This window comes from Geospiza fortis, unplaced genomic scaffold (genome assembly GCF_000277835.1).
Source record: "Geospiza fortis unplaced genomic scaffold, GeoFor_1.0 scaffold66, whole genome shotgun sequence".
Taxonomy (NCBI): domain Eukaryota; kingdom Metazoa; phylum Chordata; class Aves; order Passeriformes; family Thraupidae; genus Geospiza; species Geospiza fortis.
Window position 1 is genome coordinate 122,208 of NW_005054312.1, and position 12,224 is coordinate 134,431.

The 12,224-nt window shown below is 41.0% G+C and overlaps 2 protein-coding genes across 2 annotated transcripts in view; one reads left to right on the forward strand and one right to left on the reverse strand.

Moving 5' to 3' along the window:
• Positions 1-3,564, forward strand: part of CDAN1 (codanin 1) — a 29,682-nt gene extending 26,118 nt beyond the window's left edge. The window contains exons 26-28 of the mRNA XM_031055799.1: positions 29-231; positions 966-1,073; positions 1,836-3,564. Of these exons, the coding sequence (XP_030911659.1) occupies positions 29-231; positions 966-1,073; positions 1,836-1,961 (437 nt within the window). The 3' untranslated portion in view covers positions 1,962-3,564. The remainder of the gene's footprint in view (positions 1-28; positions 232-965; positions 1,074-1,835) is intronic.
• A 1,153-nt stretch (positions 3,565-4,717) lies between these two features.
• The window catches only part of STARD9 (StAR related lipid transfer domain containing 9), a 93,040-nt gene continuing 85,533 nt past the window's right edge, over positions 4,718-12,224 (reverse strand). The window contains exons 27-34 of the mRNA XM_005419529.2: positions 11,596-11,742; positions 10,849-10,954; positions 10,101-10,243; positions 9,801-9,865; positions 9,507-9,712; positions 9,037-9,116; positions 8,494-8,652; positions 4,718-7,429 (exon numbers count right to left, since the gene is read on the reverse strand). Coding sequence (XP_005419586.1) covers positions 7,328-7,429; positions 8,494-8,652; positions 9,037-9,116; positions 9,507-9,712; positions 9,801-9,865; positions 10,101-10,243; positions 10,849-10,954; positions 11,596-11,742 — 1,008 coding nt within the window. The 3' untranslated portion in view covers positions 4,718-7,327. The remainder of the gene's footprint in view (positions 7,430-8,493; positions 8,653-9,036; positions 9,117-9,506; positions 9,713-9,800; positions 9,866-10,100; positions 10,244-10,848; positions 10,955-11,595; positions 11,743-12,224) is intronic.

Genomic DNA, 12,224 nt, shown 5'->3' on the forward strand with positions numbered 1-12,224 from the left:
AGGAGTTCATTTTTCATCTTTCTCTTAGTTTCAGATCATGTTCCTCTGAGTCTTGGAATCAAATCCCCAGAGAAGAGCCCTGAGAGACTGCCTGTAAAGAACAATCCCACCTATGGCCTCCTAAAGCTGCTGTTCTCCATCTGGAAGGAGGACTTTGGGACATCTGTGCCTGTGCAGCTGATCTTCAGCAAGAAGAACATGGGTTATCTTGCAGAAGCCAAGCAGCGAGAGGTAAAGCCCATCCTGATGTGTGGGGCAGGCTGGCAATCATGTACGAATTCTGCCAGCCTGCAGTGCTCACTGGGGCTCGTGTGACTGAGGCCATTAGGGTTTGGCCAGCAAGCTGGCCTTGTTTCTATGGGGCAGTGAAAGAGAGGGATGTGTACAGCTTGTCAGGGGTTGGTACCTGCCTGGGGGTTCTCAGGAAGGCACAGTTTTGGTTAGGAGCCAATGGCAAAATGGCTCATTTGGCCTGGGATATTGCAAGGGCTGGACACATGACTGTCTTTGGTTGCATCCCTGTGCCTTTTATCAGCTTGCATTTCTGCATGTGTGTTGCTGTTACAAACACCCCTATTTAATTGCAGGCTAAACCCAGCTTATTTCAGGAATCAAAGAATCCTGTTTCCTATTTCCAAAGAAAATCAAAGAATCCAATGCCTGTTTCAGGAATCCTGTTCTTTATCAGGCAGGAATTAAATTCTTGGTGTGTTTATAGACAGAGAATTTATAATAACATATACTTATTTTATGGTAGAAGAAAATCAATGTATGAACTAAAGGAATTGTGTTCATTCATTCTGGATATTATCCTTGCCCTCATTGTCACACGCAGATAGATAACGTGCTTGCTCCTTTTTCCCATGTTCTGATGCAAAAATAAAAGTGTGAATTATACATGGATAAAGAAACAAGCACACAATCCATTTCTTTTTGAGTTGCTGGTATTTTCTTCTCTTGTGCAGTGGGATTTGTTCCTTTTCCTGCTTCATGGTCTTATAGAACATGAACTAATGAGAACTAGTGAAATCCAGAGTTGCCTGCATATCCTTGAAGAGCTCCCTTGGCCCTCAGTAAGTAATTAGATATGCACGAACAATAAGTGAAATAAAAAGTAAAGCTATGTAAACAGAAAATCCTTGTATTTCTATTTAAGAAATAGAAGGCTAAGGCCCATAACCTTCCCATCTGTTGTTCCTGCTTAATGCAAAGGAAGGACTGGTTTGCAACAAGCTTGTTTCTGTTGCTAGTGTTTGGCTGAAAGCTGTACTTGTGTGAATCCAGCATTGCCCATTCAGTGGAAACATTTCCAAGAAAATTGTAAGCCAGTTTGGAGACCAGCTGGCTCAGTTACCAGTTCTCAGTTCTAGCCTGAGTGTGCTTGCTGCCTTCCAGCTGAGAATGATGTGTTGGGAAGTGTCTTAACTGACCAGTGTTGCACTTATATCCCTCTGCCTCCTACCACCAGAGTGTGAGTTGGAATGTTCTAGAGGAGTCTCACTATTGTGGCCACAAAATGTTGAAATCCACCCAAATGCCTTACTAAAAATGGACCATATTCCAAGGCTGAGCACTTGCAGGTTGGAGCAGTTTTAACCATTTAAATTGTGGCAGTGATCTTGTCTGAGAAGGGTGTGGGGATCAGAGGGGAGACTGGGAATGTCTGCAGGCATTCATCATTGCAGTCAGTTCTGTAGTTCCTCTAGGTTTTTGCACTGGAAAACTATCAACATGCTTAACCTTGTTAACCATAACTTTTTCTTTATGGAAAAATTAAGTCAGTCTCTTTTGTTTCCATTACTAAGCGTTCTCTGATTTGTGTCTGCTTGTTGTAGGATTTTGTAAAAGACCTGAAAAGGCTGTGCCGAGTATTTGTATCAGAACATCAGATGGAGGAACACAGGACTAACCCTTGTGAGCTGACCAGACAATCTTTAGCTACTGTGACCACACAAAGTTAGCAGAGGTGGAGTCTGTGGACAAAAATTACTAGTGAAGATGCAAATGGAATTTTCAGTGTTTCTGAAACAATTGGAAACTCTTTGCTGGGAGCATACTGAAGCTAAGAGGCCACTTTGTGCAAAGTGGGCTTTCTGTCATGGACATTTTGCTGTGGTGACTCTGCTGAAGGATTTACATCAGCCAATGGATCTCCAAGTCAAAAGTATTTTAAGCACCTTGATTGTATCTCAGAGCAGCTGGTCATTGGACTCAGAGACACTTTTTGTATTTGTGCAGCAACAGCTGTGAGCAAACCCAGGAATCAACTCAAGTCACTTTGTGATCAGAGAGATGGTTTCTTGGTGGCTGTCTCTTAACTCAGTGTGACTTCTCATATTGTCTTTTAACAAAGCCTCTACAGTCAGGGGAAGGAAGAGGTGAACCTATATGACACAGAGATGTGCCTATATTTATTTTTCATTGTAAGCTCAGTGTGGAAGGTTTGATTTTAATTTTTTAAGACTGATTTTAAAAGTTAAACCCTATTAAAAAAACCCACTAGACCATTGATGGCATTATTCCTAAAGGATGCTTAAGTGTTTTTCCATCTCTTGTTGGAAACAGAACTTGCAATTCCCAGGGTTTTTCATAGAAATAAGGAATAAAATATCTGTTTATATTTTTTACTGAAGACAGTATTTTTAAGACACTTTTATAGTTGTGAACATAAAATCTGGCTGCTATTCACTGTTTTTTTATAATTTTTCTTGCCTTGAGTTTGAGTTTGATCAGTCAGGAAGTGCTGCAGCAAGAGAGCAACAGCCTGGAAGAGCAGACAAAGTGAAGAAGCACTGTGATGTTCTCTGGAGAGTGGGTTTTGAAAGGGGCCCATTTCTTGGAGGACAGTGGGCATTTTCTGCCCTTACAGACAGATGGTCACACCAAGAGTGTGACCTCCTGTTCATTTCCCTCTTCCCAAGTATTTCCTTGAACTGAGGTTTGGGGCAGGGACTGCTGGTGAGTAGCAGAATATGTTTAGGTGCTCATAAGCCGTCTCATGCCTCCCCCTGCCCCAAAGCAGTGAGGACATTATTTGTCTAGGAGTGTCCTATTTCTGTAGGTTTTTCCAGAAGGCAAGTTCTGTGTTACTTAAGAACAGCCTCTGGACAAGGTGAAGCCCAAGGCTGTTAAGCTTGCTAATTAACTAACCTCTTCCCTGTACAAGGTGAGAAAAGGTAACATCTTGGGGTTAGTGATTGAAGCAAAACTACAGACAGGACTGATTAGGTAGAACTGTGGCTTCTGTTAAAATATGTGATACAGAAAGAGGCACGTTAGTGTCTGACCTATATTGTAATTTTTCTTGTCTTGTTCACTAAGCACTGTATTGAAAGATTTGGCAGGTTCCGCCTGAATTCCACTTTTTAGGGGCTTTCTGATGTGAAGGAGAGTCCCCAAAAGTAGGCATGCTGCAATACAAATACAAATGGAACAATTCAATACAAATTGAAGAGCAAGTACACCATATCATGCCATACCTGCTCCCTGAGGCTGAGTATTATGTGATGTTTTGCTGCAGATTTAATTTGAAATTGTTGTCATAATAAACATTATTAAATGTCTCGTCTTGTGTTCAAGGTGTCAGTATAGAACCTCTTGGTATTAGGCTGAAGAACAAAATGGGAACCTTGCCACAAAGCATGGGGCAGACAAAGTGCAGCACAGACCTCCTGTCTGGCCTGTTGAGCTTCTGCTGAAGCAGAAATCTACTTTGCTATGTAAGGGAGGGCAGAGTGGTGAAAGGGGGAGAAGTTGGAATCCATAAGAGTTAAAAAAAAAGGTGCTCTTGGTTCTGGCATGGATTTTATTTGGGTGTTATAAAACTGTTTGCATAGCTACTATGGCCACAGCCATCTTCATGAACTCAGCATACTGGAATTATCTTTCTCCAATACAACATGTTTGTTAAAAGATGATCAAGCCCCAGGAGCACTTTCCAGCAACTAGAGAACACAGTTGTGCCCTATGGGGCTGGAGACACTTCTTCAGGGACCCAGCAGGTAAGAAACACCCCTGTTTCTGTGTTCTTGTGACTTAATGCAGTGATGCTGGTTCTTGGGCATCCACAGCCCCAGGCACCTTTGCTGTGTAAAACCAGACACCCCACTCTGTATCCAAGGCCTGGGGCAGGTGTGGAGCACAGGTTTTCTGCCTGTGGACACCTGGCTGTGGGACCATGTGTGAGTACACGGCCGTGCAGCCCCCTGGGCTGGTGGCTTTCTCTCAGCGCAAGTCCCTCGGGCACTGTCCCTCTGTTCTGGGCGCTGCTGCTGGTGCCAGAGGTGCTTCAGGCAGGACAGCAGGAGCTCACTGAAAGCCAGCTCTGAGGGTGTGGCCTTTCTTCTGCCAGTCTTTCCTATTGCAAACTCACAGGTCTCAAAAGAGAATTAGGAAAAATGGTGTTATATTAACTTCCTTCTGAATGTGCTGGTCTGGGGAGTTGTGTAACAGCACTTGGGAAGAAGCTTCACCCAACTTTTTTTTTTTTTTTAAATAACCAAACAAAACTCCCTTTGGTTGGAGAAAGCACTGTCACAGAACCCCAATTTAAGCAGTGACTGGCTTCTTGATTCCTGTGGCAAAAGCTCATTCCTCAGCAGGTAAGTAGGAGACCTATGTCTGTTATCACAAACTTGCCTTTGTGTTGATTTTCTATCCAGCATAGTTCCATAGATGGGTATCTTAGCTGGAGCAAAATAAGGTGGGGCACATTTTCTTGTGTAGAAAATACCATTTATTGTGGATATGAAAATAGCAACCTTGATTTAGGAGCAGAGATGCAACTCTAGGTGGTACAATGTAATTGGTTTGATCATCTGCTGCTCAGCAGTAACTTACAGGAAGTTGGTTTTTGCCTGTTGTAGAGAAACAAATTTGATATCTGCTGGGCCTTTGTTTCTTCCTTCCAAACAAACTGATGCCATACATTAGCAAGTACCAAAAAATGTTGTATTTGCAAAAGAAAACATTCATATAAATAGGCTTTTTAGTATCAATTGAAGACTGTATTAAAAAAATGTTACATTAATTCAATACTGATAAAAATAAAACTTAGCTTTGATAGCATATAAAAACGCTTCAAACCAAGCATATATAAATAACTTAATTTGTAAACATAGAAAAAAAATTTAAGTATATATAAAAATAAACATCTGATGCACTGTACAATAAGACACTATCCTTCATAGGCACTGGCATCATTGATCAACAGGAGTCCCCCAAGATGTTTTTCCTACAAAACCTGCTTTATCACTAGTGCCATGTCCAAAATAAAAGGGAAAAAAAGCAAAGCACTGCGCAAATCTGTTGTGGGTTGTATGAAGACCGCCCCTATCTCCTCTGGAAAGCTACAGGAGCAGCACTGGGGACAGAGCCAATATCCCATGCTGCTGGTTCTGCTTATTTTTCCTGGGGCTTTACTGTACTGCCTTGTCTGCTCTTCCTTCTGGATTTCCACTGAAGGGAGGACATTGACACGTTACAAATCTGGAAATCTGTCATTTTGCTCAGTTGTAGAATACTGTGACAGCTTACCCATTCTTCCTTGAGGGGCTGTGTAAGATGTGTGATGCTCAAAGTGAACCATGCTGTGACTCAGGCTTTTAGCAAAAGGCTGCACCTCACAAAAAAAAAAACCCCACTAATATATTGGTGTTAAGATTGTAGCCATGACTAGCCAAAGATGAAACAAGGCAAATTTGTAAGTGAAAGGTTTTGTTACCCTCCCTGATCTAGTTAGAGGAGGAAGCCTTGGACAGGTATGTATCAAAACTGCTATATTTTTAAATATCAATTCAAAATAGCTATTGTCTTTTCATTTAAAACTCACTATATTAGTAACAGGAAGTAACATAGAAGCTGAGAGCCAAAATTACACCTGCGCAAAAATAGAGTAAAAGTAGATCTTGGCTCTTGAACTCAAAGGTGGGAAGTGCAGCTAACTTCACCATGTGCTGGGAAAACGCACCTTGTATTGAAAGGAACTGTGTTAAAGTAGCAGGCACTGGCTGCAGTGGGGTGGATGCTTGAGTACACATTTCTCACTTGAAAAATTCAAAGTGCAAGAGCTTCTTGAACAATGTGGGCTTTTTGAGCTAATGAAAGTATAACACAGCAGCTTTTATTGCTTAGATATATCTAAAGTGATTCTATACTGTTGTGCTGAAGAATTAAATGAAGATATTTGGATATTTAAGGTGGTTGTGGTTTTGCTTAAATTTAGGAACATGTGAACCAGTTAGGGATTGTGTTGAACAAACATGTAAAGCCTGACAGCAGCATTGTTGGACTAAGTGCCACAGAAGTCCCATGAGGTAATTGAATGGGAAGAATCTGTATTTGCTGCAGTGAGACAGCTGGTCACATTATGAACAAAGAAATGTGGTAGGACTATGACCAGGCTATATTTTCAGATCCTAATGCATTTGGGTGCAAGTGTAGAGGGCTGATGGGAAAAGCCATTATGGAAAAGTGCTGGAGCTACTCTTACTTGCAGGACTTAAATTCTAGGAACAAGCTTATTACTGAGTACTAACCTATCTGTGACAGTGTCACTGTGTAGAATGGTTTGGTTTCTTTTATTTCAAAGCACCTGATTCTGCAGTACAGTAAAACTGTGTCCTGAGGTATGGTGGTGTCCACTGATGCTGCATAGTGTAGTGGCAATCTGAAACACCTTACACTGGCTGCAAGCAGTCAGCAAATTAATGAAAAAATCTAACCAGGGTGTAGGATGACTAATGAATATTGTGCTGCTTTGACTTCCCTCTTCAAGGGGAAGGGAGCAGGCAGCCACCTAAGATAAATGATTTATCTACACAGTCAGGAATTCTGCACTTGGTACTTATCTCACCAGTAGAAAGTGGCTTTGCAGCTCTGCTTAAGAGCTTGTAAAAGGTCTCAAGCCATACAGATACTGCTTCCAGCTTAAACTTACTTAAAGAAAGAAGCTGATCTCTGAAGCCGCTTGGAAACAGGAGTTAAGTAATATGCTGTATGATTGTGGCTATTGCAAAGCAAGGTCTCTTCCTCTGCTCTTTATAGAGCAGTACACCTTTCTTCTCTTCCATGGAGGTTTTCCACTGCTGTTTCCAGGAGGAGAGGTTCCCCACTAAACTTGCTGCATTTCTTGTAAGTGGTGTTGGCTAAAACAAATGATCCTTTTCTCTAACTGCACTTCCATAGAGTCCAGCAGTAGCAGCCAGGCTCCTGAAGTGAGGCTTGGTGGTGGCTGCCTCAGGAGGCAGCATTTTCCATGGCATTTTCTGACACTGGTGTGTCCCTGTGAGCTGTCAGGGGCTCTTCAGTGCCCGCAGGTGCAGCAGCACTAAGCAGTGAGCAGGTGAGCCAGCTGAGCAATCACCAGGGGCTGCTGCTTCACCACGGAACTCAGGAGCCTGGCGGGGATGGCTGGAGCACCAAGGTCCACCTGCAGGGATTAGAGGAAAGGCTGCGGCTTGGAGTCTGTACCTGTTTTAGACAGAACACTTCTCCAGTCTGGAACAGCTCTGATTTAACGAGGATGTGTTGGGCACAAAAGTAGTTAACAGCCAAATGCCATCATTACTGTCTGGTTTGTATCTTTTTCTTCCAACGCTCCACAGACTTTCAAAACTTTGCTATTCGATGTTGCTTCTAGCAGGTATGACCCAGGCATTGCCTCTGAGTTTGAGCTTGGATTACAGTTTACTAGTTTGAGACACACAGTGTTACTGAAAGTGTATATGCATACGCTAAAGGGCAAAATAAAATGCATATAAAATTTTAAATGCATATATACATTTCACCTATGCATTATAAAATCTATGTGCTAATTAATGATATTTTAAAAAATGTTCCTTAAGTTTTAAATAGGTGAGTTTAAAGGACTAATGGAATTTATCACTACATAAGCATTTAAATAAATTTTATACATTAAAGCATGCTCTTCTGGACATTTTTAAATACTTAGTACCCCTGCCTCGAAGTGAGCCTACTTTTCAAATAAGTCTAAAAAATAGATGATAAGATTATAATTTTCTTATTTTTAACTGGAATCCTAATCTTGACTTCTCTTTTGTATCTATTAAGTGTGAAGAATTAAAGACTTTGGTTAGAAAAATGCACCAAATATTTTCAGGGATTTTGAAAATAGAATAACCCAAGGTGGACTTCCTGTGTCCACAGCAAGGTGAAAATGCAAACAAGACTCCTCATATTGGCTCTCCACATCAGCACAGCATATACTAAAATTGCTAATAAACCTTTACAGAAGAGCTTCATATCCAAGGAAGCAGTGTGGAACGCTGTAAAAGCCTGGGAATGTGTTCTTAAACACAATCCTAGCAAGAGTCTCTGCATTGAGAAGTGTGAAAGAGGTGACTTTGTGGTCACTTCATAAGGTTCATGGAGCATAACATAATGATTGTGTTTTTTGTTGCTTACCAGATCTTAAATGTCCTGCTGTGTAAGAGCTTTTTGCATTCAAAGTTGGACATAATGAAAAATCCTTACTTGTGCCATATAAATAACTCTGGTGATCTCTCTTCCATTCACTATGTCAGGTTCCAGTATCCAAGCACTTGGCAAAATCTCCCCTCTCACTGCTTCTTTACAAGGCTGAGGCATGGATGCATCATAGACAGACTGAATAGCCAGGACAGACAAGTTCTCCTGCACATGACAAAGTGTAAAGATGACAATTTGAAAAATATAGCAATGTTTTCTTTGTTTGCCACAAGGCATATTTCTCACATTGCTTACTTAACATGAAAAATTACTACTCTCTTATCTATTAAATGTTTTGTCAAAATCCTGTGTGTTTGCAACCAGAATATACTGTGTGACACCTGTGTTACTCTCTGATGGGCCTCAGTTGGCAATTGTCATTCACAAGAGGGTTTTACACATAATTCACTTGTGTGATACTGGTGTGGCTTTCCTTTCTACTACACTGACACTCCTGCAGATTTGAAGATTGACTTCTTTCTCTCCTTTTTCCTTGAACCAGGATATCAGAACAACTCCTCTGTGTTGCAGACAGAATATTCACTTTACCTCTTTGGCTTCTGCAGTAATGCAGCAGAAATCCCGGGGCTGCTTTAGGTAACATAGGGAGGTATCAGTCACTATATATACTGGGAAAAAAAATAAGGAAGGGGAATTAGACTTTGATGACTTCAACTTGTCACAATTTTCCCCACACCTTTCATGGAGATACATCTTTTATTTTGACTTGCTACCTGGGAGCAGAGCTCTAGTCCATATGCTATAATACATATTTAAAATGCTTTTTCCGGTTTATTGTTACTTTCAAATCACTGTCTCTAGCTGCACTTCACAGCAAGATGGGTTTAATATCAGCTTTGGAAAAGTCTTGCAAAGCTGAAGCTCCCATATTAAATAATGATATTGTTTATTTACACCTGAAGAAATGGAACAAGAAGCCTTTAACTTTCTTCCTGGCCGCCTACATCCAGCCAGGGTGGTACTGGTGATTGTCATGTGCTACGTGTGAGGATACTCACCCAGGTGGATGTGGCTGGTTACCTTCTTGTGTATTCGAGCTCTATTGATAGAGCTGTCGTAGAGATGCCTCTTGCCAGGATCTCTCACCAGTCCCCACACAAAGGGAAGAGGCCTTTCTATCACTCCTGCTCCCAGAAATCCATGCCTTGTTGCTGAAGGGAAGACTTTGTAGTACACCTGCACCTCCTTTTCTGTACACTGATATCTGTCAAAGGCAAACAAAAGGTATTTGCCCTCAAGAGGGTCAGGTAGGGAGAGAGGCCTCCCCTGACACAGACCTGCCATAAACTTACTTCCACCCAGCTGCTGCTTGGCACGTGTAGAGGTTCCTCAGGTTGTGAGAGCATGCTGCCATTACCTTGGAAAACAATGACAAATGACACCAGCTTCACTCAAACATTCCAGCTAACACCCCACACTCTCTTCTGCACCCCATGGCTGCAGCCTGGCTCACTTTCACCCATCCTTCAAAATTGTTCAGTGTGTGTGTCTGTACCTGACAAATAGGTAACTGTGATGTAGGACAAGACTTGTCCCACCCATTTTTGCTACAACTTCCACAAGGAATAAGTGAAAACTCTGTTTTTACTTACCTCAGTGGTAGCATTAGCCAAGATATGTTTGGATAAATCTTGGTATCCTTTTGTTGAAGAGGAGTTGACAGAAATAGTTAATCCATGAGTGAACCTACAGCTGGTGCCACTTGAAGGAAGAGGTGGCTGAATTCTGCTGGCTTCTGCAGGAAATAAAAAAGCCAGAGAGGTGATAAAAAATTAAAATATAACCCCATCATTTTTCTCAAATTGTAGGGACTTAAACTCTCCACTGGAGCCCCCAATCCATCTGATCCTAATGAAGGAGTGATAACATCCCTTGCCTAGACATTCTGTGTGTTGGTAATTACACTGCAGTTATGTCTTTCAGTACTGAAGTTTTAACAGTTATTGCCACATGTAAGAAAATAAAATAAGGAAAAATAGACAGCTTAACTCTTAAGGCTAAAAATAAGAATTTGCTTTTACAATTCTATACTCATTACAGATTTGGGCCCCACACCCCTTGCTTCCTTCCTTCATTCAAAATATTATGCTTATGTTATCTGAAAAAGCTGTACTTTGATGTTACCACATCAAAAGCCCAACTTCAGAGGAAGCAAATCACCATTTAATATTTAAAGAAATTCTAAGCAAGCTCTGGCTACCGGTTGGTGATATTTTTCTGAAGTCATGTAAAGGTAGGGACGTCCTTGCAATACCAAGATTCAAATTGATTTGCATAAATGACAAATCTCATTATGCTCTGGGATACAACTCAAAAGAAACAAATGTATGTTTTACTTACCAAATGTTGAATCCTTATGGCATTGCTCTAATGTATGAAGCTGACTATTTCTAACAGCTGAGCGACCTCGTGTATCCCTTGTAACCACAGAATTTCCAGAAGAAACCTGATTTAAGAAAGTGCAGAAGTGGGAGCGTTCGTTTGAAGTGGGAAAAATAATTTGTGTTACATAGGCAATGGAACATTAGTAGCAAATCTGCCTTACAAGGTTGGAAGCTTCTCTTTATCATGAGGTAACCCCTTTGCCTTTCCCCTAGTTATGAAATGATACTTTAACTTGGGAAATTTAGCAAAACAAGTGTAAGGAACTAGCATGGGTGCATAATGCAGAAGTGACTTCAGGAAAGTCCATTTTCACACATGGACACTCAAGTCAATGCATGTATCACTGAGGGAGTCACTCAGAATATCAGATGCTATCAGCTTTATCACAAGAAAAGGACTGCTGTTTCTAAAACATTTGACAGATTTCTGACAGGTACACAGGCAGTAGTAACTGTCTGATTTTTCACCCATGAATTACAAAAAAACTCCCCAAAAAATAAGTGTCACTGTCCTTTGCAATTACATTACAAAGTGCTCCCTCACCCCATGTCACCCATCTATGTACTGATAATGAAAACTTGTCCTGCTTCATAGCTGTGACAGAATTCAAATAATCATCTCAAAACCATCTCTGTTCCCACACTATACCTCTGTGCTTGAAGCACCAGGGGACATCAGTCTCACCCAGCAGTGGTTTCTCACCTGCCCTTCCTGGCTGCTGAAGTTACTTGCAGTGTATGTGGCAGTATTACTGCTGTTGTAACCAGATGTTGGGCCAGAGGAGAGGCTGAGGCTGGAGTCTGTACATAAAGTGCTTGTACTGGCAAGAGTCTTCAGTCTTGCTTCTTCCTGTAATAGGAACCACAGTATTGCAAACAAAAAAAAACCCCAAAATACCAAACCAAAACAAAACAAAAAAACCCCAAAAAACAAAAAACAAACAAAACAAACAAACAAAAAAACCCCCCAAAAACAAAAACAAAAAAAACCACCCCAGAACTGAAAGTTGAAAGAGGAATCTAAAGAAATCTAGTTTCTTCTAGGTGTTGACACAAACCTGCTTAAATAAGCAGGTTTGTTTGAAAGCCTAGGATCATATAAACCATAGAGTGAATGACCCTGTAAAACTTGTCAGTCTGGGAAAATGCAGCTTTTGCTGTTTTCTTCACATTTAAGAGTTCAGATGATCAAACTAAGGCTAGGATACTTTTAAGAGGAAGAAGGTTTATAGAAAGATATCTTTTCAGTCCCATTTGTTGCTCTTTGTCTACTTCTCAAGCCCCTGACCTAACTTTCTGGTCAAATACAGTTGTTAAAGACTGAAGATTTTA